The sequence below is a fragment of the Antechinus flavipes genome, chromosome 6 (genome assembly GCF_016432865.1).
Source record: "Antechinus flavipes isolate AdamAnt ecotype Samford, QLD, Australia chromosome 6, AdamAnt_v2, whole genome shotgun sequence".
Classification (NCBI taxonomy): Eukaryota; Metazoa; Chordata; class Mammalia; order Dasyuromorphia; family Dasyuridae; genus Antechinus; species Antechinus flavipes.
In genome coordinates, this window is record NC_067403.1 from 66,441,406 (window position 1) to 66,460,717 (window position 19,312).

The following is a 19,312-nucleotide window of genomic DNA, read 5'->3' on the forward strand; positions in this document are numbered from 1 at the left end:
TCAGCCTCTGACACTATTGAAAGTCCTTTCTTTCTTTTCTCCTCCCTCTAGGTTTTTGGGGACACTCTCAGTTCTTTCCTAATTCTTCAAAGTGTCTAACTGATCCTCAATATCCCTTGATGGACCTTTTTCTAGGTATGGTCTGCCAAACATGTGTGTTCCTCAAGGCTTTGTCCTCATAAACCATCTTCTCTTTTCTCTCTCTCTCTCTTCTATTTTGCTTGGTGATCTCATCAGCTTTCATGGATTTCATTTTCATTTTCATGGAAATGATTCTCAGATTCTTAAATCTAACTTTCTCCTAATCTCTATTCTCATACTTCCAACTACCTATTAGACATCCCAAACTGGATGTCCCATAGATCAGCAATTCAACATATCTAAAACTGAACCATTATCTTTCCTCTTAAACTAACTTCCTTCTTACTACCCTCACATTTATTTAAGCTCCCACCCTGCAGGTCATCCTTGACTTCTCACTTTTTCTCACTCTGCTTCCCCTACCTGCCAAGTCCTGTTAATTCTATCTTCACAACATCTCTCATACAAGTTCCCTTCTCCCACTTCTCCTCTGACATTGCTACCATCCAGGGGCAGACCCTTGGCACCTCACACTTGGACTACTGAATAGCCTGCTGGTAGATCTCTCCACTTCAGTTCTCTCACTTCCCTAGTTTCTCTTTCACTCAGCTCTCAAAGGGATCTTTCTAAAGCACAGGTCTGATCATGTCACTCTCTCCCTCACTCAATAAATCTCAATGACTCCCTATCACCCCTAGGATCAAATATTAAACTCTTTGTTTATCTTTTAAAATCCTTCTGTCCAATCCTCTTCCATTTTACTCTGATTCACATTCTCCACAATCCAAGGACATTAATCTCTCTGTGGTTCCTTTAACATGACATTCTCACCATCCCTGACTCTTGTCATTTTTCAATGGCTGTTCTTATACCATAGAATTCTCTCCCTCCTCAACTCAGCCTTTTGGCTTCCTTCAAATCTCAGTCAAAATCCAAATATCTACAAAAAGCTTTTCCCAGTCCTTTTTTTTTTAATTTTTGATATAGCTTTTTATTTACAAGTTATATTCATGGGTAATTTTACAGCATTGACAATTGCCAAACCTTTTGTTCCAATTTTTCCCCCAGTCCTCCTTGAAGCTAGTACTAAGATTAACCCCAATCTCTCTTATACATATAGTTGTTTGCCTAACTCCCATATTTGATTATGAAGTTCTAGAGGAAAGAGGCTTTTTGTTTGTTTTGTTTGCCTTTTGTTATATCCCTAGCACTTAATAAAGAGTTGCTTATTGACCTGACTTAACATGATGTTTTAAGACTATAAGAGATGGTATGACCTCGATCAGTAAAGGGAATTTCCTTATCTGGTAATCTTAGATTAAGTAGCTATTCCTACATCCTAAAATTTAGAGAAAATATGGAAGAGGAGATGCAGGGCTAACCTTGAAGTAAGAATAACCTGGGCTCAAGTCCTTTTTCTTACACATATTAGTTGTTAGGCTAAGGGGTAAATAAATCATCAATAAAAATTAAAGGATTATAGTAATAAAACTGGAAAAGACATTAGAGGCCATTTAATTCAACTCCTTAATTTTACAGATGAAGAAACTAAGTTAGATGCTTAACTACAGAGGAGTTAAGCATCAAGCAATACATAAGATTTGAGACCAAGCTTTCTGACAACAAATTTCAGAGTCTTCCCACGTGTTACATGGCCTCCCGTGTAGGACAAGAATTAAGCCAACTGAACCTACTTCATGTTTTAGAAAAAAAAGAGATATACCAGGAACTCTAATGTAAAGGGCTGAACCTCTTGAGTTGATGCACTGAGATTGGACAACCGAGCACTTAAGGCTAATTACCTATTGGACAATACTCTATTAGCATATGCTTGGAGAATGGCCCTTCCCACTATTCTGTGCTGGTTCGATAATTGGTGTATATAGAGAATTGTAGGAGGGACTAAGGGGTGGAATAAGACAAGCCAGAGTTAATTTTTGGGAGGGAGAGGAAGAGGAGAGGTCGTGGAGATCCTGTGTCCATGCAATTCACTTCTACCCCTAAAGACCAAGAATAAAGACCAAGGACTTTTGCTTATCCTGACTCCGGCTGATTCTAAGGTATCCAGAGTGCTAACTCGGTCTTCATACTTAAGACAAAAAATCTTCTAAGAAATATTTGCAAAGCTAATAATTTTGCTTATTTACATTATTTCAAATTCATAGATAAAGAACAAGCCTCATGCTGAAAGATGTACCTCAGAGTACTGCCTTGACTTTATTTTGACTTTAAGGTCTCCAAGTCAAAGGCCATTTTCTACTAAAATCTCTAAAGTGAGAACATAGAAGCAGTAGACAACCCAAATTGACCAGCCTAAAAAATCTTAGGAGTAAGATCAATCTAAATTAAAATTGAAGTTAGAAATGTGAAAGTGATGCAGTTTTAGGAGTATATTTCCTAGCTTATTCCTTGCTCACTCTTGTGCAACTTTTCTTATGTATATTTTAAGGAGAAAATGAAAAGAAATGCTTTCTCAACAAAATTCCACCACCACCATCACCTTCTTCATCTCCCCCAATACTTTGGAACAAAATTAATTCTTTTTCTCTTCTTCAGTTTTCCTTCTTTTAAGAAAGAACTTTGTGCTTAGCAAAACAGACAAAGAGTTAATTTAAAGAACTATTAAACTCATATTTCAAGGAATGAAATTTGGGAGAAAGAGGGAGGAAAAAGTTACTAAGCCTGAACTATTATTATCCAGACCTAATTTGCTTGTTGGTACATGGCACAGCAGATGGAGTGTCCAGACCTGGGCCTTATTCAGCTTTATTCAGCTGCCTCTGTTAGATCCTGATTTTTATCAGACCTCTTTCTTCAGGTGGGGTCCTGTTAATTGCCCCTTATCACCATTGGTGCCATCCTCCAAAGAAGGCAAACATTAAGTCTGGCAGAAGTTGAAAGAAATCCTCCAGATACAAAAGCTTTGACTGGCACTGCTTGGTGTGCTAATTACCCCCAAACTCTACCTGACTCCATCATGGAAAATATAGTTAACTTTCTCAGATCCATATTCCAGTTATCCAACATTATATAGAGCTGTCCGACAGGTTGCAATGGTGACTAAAGCAGTCCGAGATACTGATGGGACTTCCGGAGCCTCTGAATTTACTACTACGAGGAAAACAACTAAGGAAACATAATTCATTTTCTCACAGAGTGAGAATTTTACAGATACTTGACTATAACCAAAAAGCTTTGTCTCAAACTAGTCAAAGAAAGGAGAGTTTTGCTAAGTTTTATTTCCATCCTCATCAAGAAAAAAAACCAACCAGAAGATCAAACAGAACAAATTTCCTGACATGGAGCCAAGCTTTCCTCGGCAATTCTGCAACAAACTGGTGAACTTTTCCCAGAGATCCCCACTTACCTGGCCATGGGAAGGAAGAGGCGCATAGGTCATGGGCTGATTCATCACTCCCTTCTGCTTCATGAGAAGCATGCGCTTCTGTTCCTCATTCAAGTGTGCCATCTGAGCCTGCAGCTGGGGCTGGGACTGCGGCGGTGGCGCCGGCTGCTGCTGGGGCGCTTGCTGCGGCAAAGGCTGCTGCTGCGGTGGCTGCTGCTGCTGCTGAATGTACGGCATCATCGGGTTTTTGTTGGGATTGGCCATGGGGGGCGTCATCCTCTGACTCAGCTCTGCGTTGAAATGGGTCAGGGGCTTCGTGTTTCCATAAGTTAGCATACTGGGCTGCTTGTTTAAAGAGTTTGTACCCAAGTTATTTGGCTGCTGATTGATCATATTCATGTGGTTCTGGGGGAGGTAGTTATTCATGGTCGTCTTCTGCAGGTTGTTTGCCATGGCAGGCACTATGGGGTTTTGGTTGTTAAAGGCTTGGGGGTACATCATCGGGCTATTTGGTTTGTCTGCATTGAAGGCTCCTCCATAGGGACTGGATGGGGGCCCCACTGGGGACCAACTCGAAGTCTGACTTGGATGCTGTGGCTGGGGCTGCTGCTGTTGCTGCTGCTGCTGCTTCTGCTGGATAAGTTTAGCTCTTTGCTGTTGCTGGGCAGCCATTTGTTTGAGCTGTTCTGCAGGAGATAAATCCGCACTGGACACCGCCACAGGACCGGGACCTGAACTGGTCACATTTCCTGCCGCCGGAGTCATAAGATAACCATTTCCCGGCCTCGACGAAGCTTGGCCGGGAGTGTGAGCTTGGTTGGGAGTTTGGGGGGACTGGACAGCACAGTTTGCTGGTGAGCTGGCAGGATTTGGTGCCGCAGGAGTACTGGAAACAGAAGGGATGCTACTAGCTGTGGAGACGTTGGAAAATGGCGGACCAGAAGATGATGGTCTCCCTTGGGGAGATCCCATGGGGACATGGGCAAATGGAGAGTGAGAAGGATCACTCTTTACACTCGCGCTCTCTTGAGAGAGGGGCGTCTCGGTGGTCGGCCGAGAGAATTCTGGTTCCTTCTTCTCTTCAAAGTCTTCATTGAATAAGTCCTGTATGTCATCTTCAGGGACGGTGTTGGCCAGCTCATCTATTAACTCCTGCCACTCTTGATCATTGAGGTTAATGTCTGAGAACAACTTGTTCTGATTGGAAAGTGACGTTTCCGAAGTGTCTATGCAGGTGGGGTCATCCAGTGGTTCTTGTTTGAGTTCCTTGTTTTGTAGGATGGCAAAGCTATCCTCAAGGTCACTGCAACCATTCACGGAAAGTTTAATTTCTGGCAGCCTGCCATTCTTACCCAGCTCTTCTATGATCCCTGGAGCATGAGCTCCACTGTTGGGCAAGGGTAAAGAAGGCTTCATGTCCAGCTGGTGAAGAGGAGAAGCAGAAGGCAAAGGCATATTGTTGGGCAGATTACTAATAGTGTCCATTGCTGCAGGAATGTCCTTCCGGATCCTCTTGCTTGTTGGGGAAAAGTTCCCATCGCACGCGCCATTCTGCTGCTCTCCATTAAGGGGGGACCGGGCTCCTTCCAACTTCCTTTTCACAGTCTCTTGTAGCTAGAAGAAAAAAAAAAACACATATAAGAGAGAAAGATTAAGTCATCGGTTATAGCTTTGAATTTTATTATTATAGCATCACTAGGATCAGAGCTTCAAACTTCCTCTTCCCAGAATCCCTTACATGGATTAGAAATTCATAGAAACTCTACAACTACATTCCTAAATCAGCACCAGATTACTATTGGGTTCTAAGAGCAAAGAAGGCCATACCTTGCAGGGGACCCACCACCACATATCAGCTCTGTTTTTAGAATTAAGGAAGCAGAAAACAAATCATAGATTTTGGGGGGTGAGTGGGAGTTAAGGGCAGTGCTTTAGCAAAGAATAAGTCATCTGTTGTTATTGTCAAAACTGATGCTAGGCATAAGACTTGGAGGTGGATTAATCATCTTGGAAGGGAAGATTCAGTCATGTCTTAAAAACATTAAGACTGTCACATTTTAATTGAGAATATTCAAGGATGCGATATTTTGAAGAATCCAATAAAAAGAGCTAAGTCTTGCACTGAAATACCATCCAATGTTAATAACACACAAATCAAAGAAAGCATGTCAAAGAATGAGTAAGGGCTTCAAAAATGACTGTCCAACATGCTTCTTCTCTTGAGAATAAAATTTGCCAGTAGCAGTTTAAAAGTAAAATAGAAGAAACAGTGCTTAGCCAATGGTAGATGCTTAATATATAGTTTTCATTCATTCATTCATTCATTCATTCATTCATTCCACAGAGATGAAGAATCAAGTGTTGTAGAAGAGAGAACACATTAGATATACAATCCAAATCCAATTCCCCAAGGTCAATTAAATTAGCTAGAACCCTAGCAACAAATGAAGGAATGATCCCATAAACTTGACATTTATTCACTGGAGTTTCACTGTCTCATTGAAATGGGAAGATCTTGAACAGGATCCAAATGGAAAATAAGCCTAATTTAAGAAAAGTCAAATGGAATTCAAATGCTTTAATTTGGAGAAAAGTAAGCTGAGAGAAGACTATAAATATACACATTATCACCACATGAAAGATGCCCATCATTCATCACTCATATTCATAGAGGTTAGAAAGGGGAGCTTAAATTTCAATAAGGAGAACTGAGACCAGCCACAACAAAGAAATCAAGATCATAAATTTAGATCTGGAAGATATTATAAAGATCATTTAGTCCAATAACTCCATTTTACAGATAAGAAAACCGAGAGTCAAAAAAAAAAGTAATTCACTCAAAGTCAGACAACTAATGAGTAGCAGATCTTAATTTTGATCCAGATTCTGTGATTTCAAATCTAAGACTCTTTCCTCTCCATCACAAATCAGTCTAGGATACAGAACCAGCATCTTTCAGAGTTGGTACTTAACAAATTACAGGATTTTTTCCTCATTGGAAAGAATTTCATTAGCCATCCACTGAGTCCTATCCATAAGGCACAACAAAATATCTGGCAAATGGACTCCAGTCTTTGATTGAAAACTTCCAATGAGGGGGACCCTATTACCTCCAAAGGCAGCCCATTCCCTAATTGTTAGGAAGATTTGTTGAATTGAAATCATAATTAAATTGAGATAAACAAGCTGGCAAAAGAGGTTAGAGAATATTCTTCTTTAGAGAGCTTTAAGTATTCATTTAAAGAGAGTGGATTAGCTACATCCTGGTTAGAAGTATATGGCATATCACCTATCCTAAGTCCTATTCAATCTCACCAATTTAGTAAACTACATTGTTATAACTATATATTAAAGGATATCATGCACAAGGCTTTCATGATCCAGTATGACAACTTTTGCCTCTCTGGAAGAGAAAATTGACAAATTGGAGCTAAGAGAGAAGGACACATAGAGCTAGTGAGTGTTACAATAGCTTTGCTCCCTGTTGTTAGAAGACATATACAGGGAGAGAAAATAGGGAGGAATGAGGCAGAAGAAGCCCTGGTAACCAAACCTGCCAGTTAGTATCCTTAAGTACACACTACTTTGTTCTAAGTGAATGGCATTCCTTATGTATCCAACAGAACATAAAAGCTAGGTTCTTTCTGGTACCTTCCTATTTAGAGTCTATCATTTGACACCCAGAAATGTGGAAGCCGCAAAATAAATCTGATGTTTAGGAAGAATAATTCTAGGTATGAGAGTATACAAGAATGTTACTTATTAGAAAGAGAATCACAGATTCACCGAGTTAGAAGTGACTTAAGAGGCCATTTAGTTTCTTCTATACCTAAACAAGAATTCCCAGTACCACCCCTTTGTCATGGGATCATCTAGTCTTCTTGAAGACTTCTATTGCAGATTTCTGGGGAAGATGGCTGCTTGCAAGTACACTATCCAGATTCTACATTTATCTATTTCAGAAAAAAAACCCTGAAGTTTTATACCAAGCTACATTTATCTATTTCAGAAAAAAACCTCTGAAGTTTTATACCAAGGCAAATATGTGATAACAAAATATAATGAGAAATTAGAGTAAGTTGCTTTTTTTTTTTTTTTGAACAGCAGAAATACACAAAAAATTCAATTATAAATCCATGGGAAATAAGAATTTTTTTCCTTTGCCAGTAAAGATAGTAATAGTGCAGAAGCCTCCCAATGTGATTAGAAATGGACTGGCAACATCAGTAGCCAATGAAAACTACAACGTAGCTAAAAGAAAGCTCCAAGGTAATCAGAAAGTTCCAGGGAAGAGTCCTTGGAAAACTCAGAGAATCCCAATTAGGCAGTGACCAGCATGGTGCTAATGCCACAAAAATTAGATCAAGGACATCCCAAGTAGGAAATGCCAAGAGATACATAATGATCCAGAACTCTGACTTCCAAAGATCCAGAGAGTGATAGGGGAGATGCAGGAGGACCCAGGGCAAGAATAAGTACTCTCCAAAGCACAGCAGAGGACAGAGCCTGGCCCTGGAATGGAGCCCCAATGCAGGAACTCAAGTTGGAAAGTTGAGGAAATCAAACACCAACCAATATAAAAAATTATTGTGGATTTAGTGATCCTCCAAAGAAGAAAATTCCTCTGGTACAACTGTAAGCAGAGACTGAAAGGAAAAATTGGTTTACTATGAGGACCATAGGAATACTTAGAATAAAAGAAGGAAGAGATTTAAAAAATATGGAATGAAACCCTTGGAGAAAAGAATTGGGAGGAGAATTAATAGTTAGAAGAGAAAGTGGTAAGACCTTACCCAGACAACGAGCCCCCTAAAAATTAGAACAGACCAAATAGAAGGCAATGACTCTCATGTGCAAACAAGAAACATTAAAAATGAATCAAAAGATGAAAATAAGAGAAGGTAAAGATATTTGATATATTTTTCAAATGACTTAGGGGAAAAAAGGTCAGAAAGGAATTATTTCAAAATTTCTAAAGTCATGATTTTTAAAAAAGATGCCTGTATACTATATTTCAAGTAGTCATCAATAAAAATTGCCAAGTCCTATTAGAACTAAAAGGTGAGGTGAATTTAGAAAGAATTTATTAATCACTTTCTGAAAGAAACTCTAAAAAGTCCCAGATGTCACATTCCAAATTCAGAGGAAAAAAATACTGAGAACATTCAGAAAGAAACAGTTGAAGAATTAACTTCTTCACACAACACAGCACTATGAATGAGAACATGGAATACAATATTCCAAAAGGCTAAAGATACAGCTTTACAATCAAGAATAACTTTACAATCAAAGAATAACTTTGAAAAACAATTTACTGGGGGGGAAATGAATTTTTAATTGCATAAAAGATTTATTTTAATATAATAATCAGAAGAAAGCTAGAAAAGTAAATTTATCTGAACTTCTGAAGGTGGGGGGCAAATGATGATATAGTACTGATGTTCTAATGGGGAGAAGAAAAGAGTATCTTTTCAGAAGCTTAAAATCTTCAAAAGGTATTGAAAGAGTTAATAAGGAAAACAGTTTCTGGGGAATGGATCATTTCTGTTCTGAGGGTTTTGAAGGAGAGGAAGGGTAAAAAGAATTTCTTAGGGTAAAATAGGGAAAGTTGTGGGTAGAACTTGCTATTTCTAATAATTGGAGTGTGTGAAAAAATTATTCAAATATGAAGGAAGGGGTGGGAGGAGTGAAGATCAGATAAATCTCACTCTTATCTTAAATGAACAAAGAAGGGTCGAACATACAAACAGTTTGGTGTAGAACTATATAAAACTTGATAGAGAGACAAGAGAAATGTTTGTGGGTGGGATGAAGTTAAGATGAAGGATAATACTAGGAAAGGGGCAGATACAAGTACAACAGCAGCTCTCCCATTGACTTTCTGTTTTGAGAACAAAGGATTCCAAAATCATGGATTTATATCTGAAAGACAGCTAGGAAGTTATCTATGATCCAGGACGCAAAAGCATGAAACTTTTCTCTGCCTGTCCCAAGGATTAAATTCCCAGCTGATACAAACATTCAATCACAATCAAAATATTTTCCACTTCTTCAAAAAGAAAACAGATGCAGCAATGATATCCCTCTTTCACTGGTTGTAAAATACTATTTTTCTAAGAATCTTGCTGAATGTTCTTTATTATGAACAACAACAAAAATTGTTTTCTTGATTAAAACTCAGGTCCAACTGTATAACTGTAAGAATTATCTTTTGTTTAAAAATTAGCGGGCTTTGGAGAAAACAGGTTGTCCATGATTCTTCCAACCCAAATTGGAATTAGTTCTTACTCTAGATGGGCATACATGGAGATTTAAGTTCATGAGATCATATAAACTGACTTGTCCAAATTCACACAGCTGATTAAGAGTCAGCAAATCATTTAAACTTTCTCAGCCTCCATTTACTCTGTTGTAAGGATTTAGAATAGATCACCTCTAAGTTTCTTCTAGTTCTAAATCTATGATTTTACATAATAGCAAAATGAATATTTGTACCTAGATCCCCTAGATCTGGGGATTATATGATATTCTTTCTCTTTAAACCTGATGTTTTTCTAATTGTTGAAGATGCAATCAAGGAACTGGTTTTTAGCAAGCCATCTAAATGATGTCTTAGAAAATTTAGATTTTAAGGGAATATGTATGTGAGTAGCTGATGTTTTTCTTCTACTTTTGAGTTCTGACTCCACAAAGTCTCGTGTGTGTGTGTGTGTGTGTGTGTGTGTGTGTGTGTGTGTGTTTATTCATCCAATGTTTCCACATTTCAAGTTCCTAGGTTACTTCCAGCTTCTTCACACATCAATGAATATGCTATTTTTTTTTAAGGGTATCAGAAGATTCTTCACATATTTTCTGTTTCTGCCATCATCTTCTGGCTCTACTTTGGCTATGAGAAATCAGGGAGTCAGGAGTTCAGTTTGCTCTTTTTTCTCCCCTTGGGAGGTGAAATAAGAGGTGAAGTAATATTTCAGAAGCACCCCATATCTATCTTACACAAACATGCAGCTGAGCAAGCTTTAGAACAGGCAGACTAACTACTATCAGGGAGAAATCCTTCCTTGCCCCCACAAAGCTTGAAGTGACCCAGCTCACAGAACCAGATACTCCATCTTCTCTGCCAGCAAAGACCAGAAACTTCTTAGCATCATGTGCTCTGGTGTGGAAAAACTGCAGAGTCTCTTACTGAACATTTGCCTCTTTCTTCCTGTATCACAGTTATTACATATAAATGTTTTCCCCCATTAAAAAAATGTTCTGGTGCGAGAAACTGAAGTGAGCTGCTCATCTCTTTGCCTATGAAAACACACACAGTTATCATGTAACAATTTCTCAAAAGAAGCGATTTCTTTTTCATAATGGTTTTATTCAGAGGCTCTCTTCTTAGTTTCCTGGAAAAGTCTGGTGGTCTTACTACCTGGAAGTAGTAGGAACAGTAGCAGCAATGGTAGAAGTAGTAATACAGTAATACCCTACAGCTGGGTAGCACTTTTAATGTGGGCAACTGTGAACTGAGCATGAACCTAGAGTTAAAAATGTTAAGATTTACAAGATTTTTTTTGTGAAGTAAAAGAAAGGAAACTTTTCACTCATAGGGCAGGAAATTATTTAGCCATGGACAACCAACATATCAACTGATTAATCAACAGGCACTTTTTATATACCATATACTATGCTAGAACTTGGAGATAAAAAGACCACAAAAAAAAAAGAAAGAAAGAAACTCTCTCTACTCTTGAGGAACCTTTTTTTAAAAATCAAAAAGGAAACATGCACACAATGCATGTTTTATATGTAATAAAATAAATACAAGTTGTTTTAATGATTTTTGGAGGTAAGAAGGAGGAATATGGCAGCTGGACAATCAAGAAAGCCGTAATCACATAGAAGGAAGCACTTGAACAGATTTTGAAGGAAGCACTCCTTGGATTTCATATTTTGGATGAAGTCAGAGATCAGCATCCATCATGAGATAACCCCATGTTTTTGCTTCTATGTAGATGAGTTTGTACCAGAGTTGATGGCCTTGTAGCTGTGTAATAGAATGGGCAGCACATACTTAGTAGGAGATTCTTAGAGCACCTGCTAACCAAAAGTGGATCTCTTAGTTTAAAGGACCTGCTTAAAAAGAAGTATATTTTTTGAGTCCATTTCAGGAAGTGGTAACAAGTCTTGTAGCCTTGTCTCAGATGTAAATAGTATCCTTGAGGTGAGGTAGCTACTCCAAATTTAGGAATCATTAATCGCTGGATATAGAGGGAGGATCCAATTTCATTTCTTACTGCTGTACCGCAACTTAGAAGCTTATTGGACCCCAAGTGCTCCATAGTCTCCAGTGACAAGGGATACATATTAACCCCAATATTGGGTTTATTTTCATATTCCCACTCCTTAGTATACTGTTGTGCATATTTCATCATTGCTGTTTGGTTATTTCAGTCATGTCTGAATCTTCATGACCCCATTTTGAGGGATTTTCATGGAAAAAATATTGGGATGATTTGCTATTTCCTTCTCCAGCTCACTTGACAGATGAGAAACTTATGCAAATAGGGTGAAGTGACTTTCCCAGGTTCACATGGCTAGTAAGTATCTGAGGTCATATTTGAACTTATGAAGATGAGTCTTCCTGTCTCCAAACCCAGTACTCCATTCACTGGGCCACTTATCTGCCTTGTCTTGCATATTCTTAATAAACATTTGTTGGATTTGATTAAGTTTTGTATGAGTTTTACTACACCACAATGATAAGTTCAGGCTCTTCTTCTTTTGTACAGACCACCTTCTAAAAATGTCATTTCCAAAAATGGGGGAACAAATTTTTATTTTCTTCTGTAACATCGACCAAAGTAACCTAGTCAGTTGCTGTCATTGATTTTTAATAATAGGTCACAGATCTACAATTGGGAGACACATTAGAGATAACTTTATCCAATGTCTTCATTTTACAGAAAAGAGAACGAACATTAAAGAAATTAAGAGATGTGTTTATGACCACACAGATAAGTAGCAGAGTCAGAATTCAAATCCAGCACTCTTTTTTTCTCCACCACCTAGGTGCTTGGTTTTTTGTTTTTGTTTTTGTTTTTTTAAATCTGCTTCCTTTGCCACTGTGTGTGTAAGCCCCACAATAGCAAGAGGCCCTCCACCATTCTCTGGGATTAGTGACTTCTTGTTTATTTAGCCACCACTAGGATGTAGGGGGTATGTTTCATGTGTTTATTTTATCTGTGGGCTTCCTGATCCAGAACACTGATTTATTATATGCTTACTGTACACTTCATACTCTGCTAAGTACCAGGGCTATAAAAAAAGGCAAAAGATAATCCTGCTTTCAAAAACTCATAATCTAAAATTCATAGTCTAATGTGGCAACAGTAGACAAGAGTATGAACCTGGAGTTAGGAAGATTCATCTTCCCAACTTCAAGTCTGGTCCCAGATACTTAACTAGCTATGAGATTAAATTCTGTTTGCCTCACTTTTCTCACCTGTAAAATGCTCTAGATATAAAGGAATAAAGTTACTTCAGTATCTTTGCCAAGAAAACCCCTAAATGAGGTCATGAAGAGTCAGACATGATGGAAAAATAACTAAGTGGGAAAGGAAGCATATAAATGATTATGTACAAACAAGTGACATACAGGAAAAACTGGAGATAATCAGCAGAAAAAGACATCAGAAACAAGGGGATCAGGAAGAGCTTCTTTTAGAGGGTGAGATTGAAGGAAGTCAGGGAAGCTAGGAGGCAGAAATGAGGAAAGAATATCCAAAGATTGGAGACTAGCCAGAAAAAATGCCATACTCAAGAGACAGAGTGTCTTGTTCAAGGAATAGCAAGGAAGCCAGTGTCATGTGATGGAATTACATAGTACCTCCAGTGATGTCTGGTAATACTTTAGGGCTATCTCTAAGAAGCAGGATTGGGGATCATTGTTTTAGACCATGATTTTTCAAAATAGAAACCACAGTTTGGAAACTATGGGAAAGTTTGCAAGGGTTTTGGGGTTACTTTGAAAGGGGACTTAGGTTTTTGGCAATTTTGTGAAGTTGCTCTTTTGAAAACATGTATTTTAAGCTTATGTGAAGATGGGGCACTGTATTAATATCAAAGTAAACACCAAATTAGGATTAATTTTGGAAGAATCTGAACTGCAAGTAACCCAGAGGGTAATGGAAAACCACATGGTGGAAATAAGACTTTGATGAGAATAGCACAGTAGGAGAATTTGGAACAGATAAGATCTACAGTAATGGCAGAACTATCCACATTGATGAAGTCAGAATTTCAAAGAAATACTAAAGAAAGGATAAAGATATCATAGGGAAAGCATTGGTGGCAGTAATTATTTTTCCTTTGCCTACTTATGAAGTTTTTTAATCAGATCATGATCAAACACAAATACAAAATTTTGTACCTGTAGATGATAGTTTAGAGGCTATTAAGCAGCACATTAGATAGAGTGCTGGGCCTGGAGTCAGGAATTCAAATCCAGACTCTTACTAGTTTTGTGATGTTGGGCAAATCACTTAACCCTGATTGCCTCAGTTTCCTTATCTGTAAAATGAGCTGGAGAAGGAAATGGCAAACCATTCCAGTATCTCTGCCAAGAAAACCCCATAAATAAATTCAAATGACTCAACAACAACAAGGCTATCTCCTTCCTGAATCCAGGTACTTCCTTTTCATAATATCTTTATCTTTATTTTATCTTAATATTTTTATCTTCAATCTGTAATAGTGTTTTTATTACCCCCTCTAATCAATGAGACACAGGGTAACCTATGGGAACAGAGGACTGGTCTCAAAGTCGAGAGAATCTAGATTGAGATCTGTCTCTAATACACAAATGACTTGGACTTTCACTGTCCTAGAGGACTCTGGGAGACTAACATTTGCAGAGAAGGTACCGACTTGCAGTGGTGGAAGAGAGTCCCTCATTCAGAATAACTACACTAGTTTCCTCCCTATCTGTAATGAATAACAACATCAAAAGTAAGCAGTCCACGTGCTTCCATCTGTTGCTGTTAGGGCTGTTCTTCATAACCCCATTGGGGTCTCCTTAGGCTCCTTCTCCAGAATGGTTATTAATATTTCAGACTCAATATGTGTAACCCCTAGAAGAAGAGGAGCTCCTTGAGGGAAAGGAACTGTTTTTTTATTTTTTTTTGCTGGCACTCAGCATTCTGCTTTACAAATTATGGGTACTTAAATATTTGTTCAATGGCTGAATTACAAAGGTAGCTCCAAGGCTTTCACCAGGAAAACCTGTACTAAGGCTAGTGGACACAGGGACATCTGATAAATTACAACCTTCAGGTCACTAAGCGTGGAACTCCCAGGAATAATAAGAAACCATTGCTTTCCTAATTTAAAAAAAATTACATACACACATATACACACGTATCTCTATCTATAAATAGAGATAGACAGAAATATCTTTTGCTGTAAGTCTAAATTTCTCCTTCTATCTTTACCTCCTTTTCCTCCCAGACAGCCATATTATATAATGAAGAATTTCCTAATTTTATAAAACATTTTTATAAAGAGATCTACCCTTGTCTCTACACTCACACAAAACAAGGGCAAAAGCACTACATTCACAATGAAAGCATTTCCTGAAAAATCTTATCTCACCATTCTCCTCAAGAAGCTTGCATTCTATTGGATGAGACAAAACATGATAGGTAAGATTACTGGAAAATAGGGAAATTACTAAGAACTAGGGACCACAGAAGGCTTCCCATAAGAGGTGACATCTGAACTGAAACCTGAAGGAAGCAAAGAAACCTCCAAAATAGAAATCATTCCAGGCTAGGGGAACAGCACAAACGAAGGCATAGTATCTAGAAACTGAATGTAAAGTTCAGGGGAAAAGTAAATAGGCCTGTTTGGCAGGAATTTGGGATTATCTAAAAACTATTAATGTGGATTCATCTTAAAAGGTAAAGCTGGGAACTGATTATGAAAGGTTTTAAATGCCAGACAGAGAGAGAGATTTTTTTCCTCATTTAGTTATTTGTGAAAGATGAGATTCACTAAAGTTTTGTTCTTTCTGATATAAGATTCAAGTTCAAAACCTATTCTCCAATTTATAGATGTAGACACGGGTGATTGTCACTGTTTCTGATGCTTTACAATCATTTAAAATTAGATACACATATATAGATGTACTCCCTGGCACCCCTGGAACATGTGCAGGTGATGGTGTAAGGGGGTGGTCACTTAGTCATTTCAAATTTCTCATTCTTTGTAAAGAAGCATATGGTTCATGGAATTGTTAGAAGGGATTGACAAAACCATCTAATCCAATTCATTCATTTTTACAGATGGAGAAACTGAGGCCCGGGAAGTACACAAGCCAGTAAATGGCAATAAAAATGCAATATTTTGACTCTTCTGATTATACCACACTGCCTCTCGTGGAAGTTATTACAAGTTAGGATGAGCAGTCTGTTCTAAATCTCCATGGCTGCCAGTTTACAAGGACGACTTATCCCTCTGAAGTTGCTTTTCCCCAAACTGCCAGTCACTGAAATGTACAGCACTTAAAGTCCCTACATTCATCAAATACAGCTAGTCTGGCTTAGAAATCCACTGAGGACATTTGAGTCACCAGTGACGTGACAATATAAGGAGAACTAGCTCGTGTCTTTGAGTCAGATCTTCCTGATTCACAGAAAATCACTGTGATGCTCTACAAAGAGAGATGTTGTTCTGGAAAATGAGCATGTGTTGAGGAGCGATGATAACTGTAGCCCTGGAAACTTCAGGAGGTGGCAGATGCATGGCTCACTCTGGTAGCTTCCTCCCCTGGAATATTTTGTAGAAAATGTCTGTCTGAATTTTTTTTTTGGTGGATACAAAATCCTACTAGTAGCTTCACAATGAATTGCTCCTGCATCATCATCAACATCCAAAAAAAAATTACCTTTATATGTGGGAGCAATGGCAATTTCTAAAATTTGCATTCTCTGATGTTTACAGCAAAAGCTGATGTGTGGGATTATTGTGGCTTACAAAGGTCCCCACAAAGGCATTAGAACTCTGATCAATGAAAGGGATGAGTGTTGCTTCAGGGAACTATGAACTACAGGCATGGAAAGAACCATACACTGTCCGAAGGGTTTAACATGTTGATTTGGTTTGTAATTGTCACCGATCTTCATTGCTACAAATGAGGATTCTATTCTACTTGCTTTCATGAGTGGAAGGTCAGGTAGGGAGAATTATTTGGAAGTGAAGTGGATTAAAAAAAAAGCTCCTCTTACTTATTATACATGTACATACATGTGGTTTATAGGATTCACAGGCATGGTGTGTGTCCTTTGTCAATATTTTTCCTAATAGAATTTTCTGTTATAGGTTTAAATTGAGGTATTGAATGTGAAAACAGTTCTGGATTTGGAGAAGGCAGATGAATTTGAATCCTATTATTGCATTGTATGACTATGGCCAAATCATTTAACCTGGGGGTCTCATTTTCCAGAAAAACTCTAAGGTCCCTGCTAGCTTTAAATTTATTATTCTATTGCAAATGTTTAACATATATTGGATCACTTGCCATCTAGGGGAGGGAGTGAGGGGACAGGAGGGAAAAAATTAGAAAATTACAAAGTTTTGTAGGAGTAAATGTTGAAAATTATCCATGTATATATTTTGAAAATAAAATAATTTAAAAATAAATTTATTATTCTAATGAAAAGGGATTTTTTTGAGATGGATAGTTAAAGAAAGCTATAGGATGAGAAACGGAGGCAAAATAGATAGATAAATAAAATAAACTGATCCTATGTACATCAAATCCAGATGGAGGCTTCCCCTACAATACCCACCAAACTATTATGTGTATCTGTTCTAAAATCAGGTTTCCATTTTGTTTATTTGAAGGGAGAAAGAAGGTGGGAAAAGAAATACTTCAGGGAGGTTGAGTCCATTCCTCTCCCTTGGGTGCAAATCAAGAATATTTTGATTTCAGTGTTTACTGCAAATGTTCCGTCTTTTCCACGAGAAACCCTCATTTCCATTTCCAACCCCTTGCAGGAGGCTGTTTCAGTGAATAACACTTCAGGCTTGCCCCAGCCCTGAGGATGCAAGCAGCCCTGGAGCACCAGGCCCTGACATTGCTTTTGAATCAAATCCCAGCATGCTCTCTCTCCCTTTTGGAAAACAAAAATATTGAAATAAGATCTTCTCATCTAGAAAAAAAAAAAAAGCTCCCCATTTCTCTTGGAGGACAGCTCCTACATGTGATCTGCAGTTTGCATAAAGCAAGGACTCGCCAGCAACAGAGAGCCTCCTACCTCCGGGAAAAAAAGAACTTCTCGACACAAAAATCAAATCAAATAAAATAAAAACGCTCTCTAAGCTAGCAGGACATTATTCTTCCCTCTAGACAATGCCTGACTCCCGGGGCTCAGTTTCACAGAGTGTTCTTAACCCAAAGCAGAAAAGCATTAGGCAGAGGGAATGGGGGGCTGCGATTATGTGTACGTCTTTAGAATAACTTTGTTCACCAAATGGAGAAAGAGGGGAACTTCCAGTTCTCCTCCAGCAAGGGTGGCCAGCCCCCTGGACAAGGCCCTTCCCCCACGCGGGCAGCCCCACGGCCGACTCCACCTCCCCGGATGTTTTCAGCACCACACGTATCCCCAGCACAATGCACCCCAGCCATAAACAACAGAGCCCTGGAAGCCGGTGGCGGCGGGAGAAGCTTTCATCTGCCAGGAGGAGCATCTTGGCTCCATCCCACCAGCAGCAATTCATTTTTTTTTCCCTCCTCCAAAGAAATTAGACCCAGGTTCTGTTGTTATAGCAACAGTCAGAGCCACTTACGCAGGCCCAGCCCTACCAACTCCCTCTGACTCCGGCGGGCAGCGATTGCAATTATGGCTGGGATGGGAAGTGACCAAGGGAGGCTGCCGTCTGTTTAGCCCCGTATTAGCCTTTGAAAAAGGGAAGAGAAAAGACCAAGCTGAAATGATTTGTTTCCAAACTCACAGTCAAAAGCAAACTGCTTAGACTTTATTGCCTGGAACTGAGCCCTTCCCCCCCCCCCCCCAAGCCTTGATATTTGACAATCAAATGATCCGTTCTAGAAGGGGGGGCTCCTAGCACTCATGGTACAGAGTGGAAAGGATAACACTAGGTTTTTTTTTTTTTTGTGTGTGTGTTGTTAACATGGCAGTAGCCTTTTCAGTCCAGGTATCACATGGGAAGAATGACAATGAAAGCAGTTCCCGGAACTCTCAGTTCGAAAACCTTCGGAAAAGGCGGCGGTTGCTCAGTTCTCTGGCTTTTTCAAAATGCTTTTTTGGTCTCACTTGGGATTTCATCAGGGTGGGGAACTCCACGTATGGAATTTTCCTTCACCAATACAGATCAGCCATTTGTTTTATTTATAAGATGCATTTGGATTTTTATAATGTATAATCTTGGAGAGTTACCTAGAGAACTGGGAAATTGACTTATTTGCCCATGGTCACCTGATGCGAAAAACAAGACTTGAACCCAATTCTTTCCGATTGTAAAACTGGCTTCTAGCTACTCTATTTTTTCCCCCCAAGGAGTACACAATCCCCAAATCTGAAACTCTGACTTCAACCCTTAACCCATGAAAACAAAAAGAACCCCCCCAAATATTTCCCTGACTAAAAAAAAAAAATCTAATTATAATGCAGTCCCTTGAGGCAATTTGAAGAATAAGAGCAATTTAATACTTCCTCCTCCCCCCAATCTGACAGGCATACAAGCACAAAGACATTAGAAAAACACAAGATGATAAAATAAATGAAATTGGCACTCGCTCTTTGCTCACCTGCTATAAATGTATACAAATCCTACAAAATGCCTTCAGAGTGCTAGGCCCTCGATAAATATTGGTTGAAC

At 38.7% G+C, this 19,312-nt stretch overlaps 1 protein-coding gene across 1 annotated transcript in view; it reads right to left on the reverse strand.

Moving 5' to 3' along the window:
• The window catches only part of MAML3 (mastermind like transcriptional coactivator 3), a 530,175-nt gene that overhangs the window by 212,029 nt on the left and 298,834 nt on the right, over window positions 1-19,312 (reverse strand). The window contains exon 2 of the mRNA XM_051967557.1: window positions 3,449-5,041. Coding sequence (XP_051823517.1) covers window positions 3,449-5,041 — 1,593 coding nt within the window. The remainder of the gene's footprint in view (window positions 1-3,448; window positions 5,042-19,312) is intronic.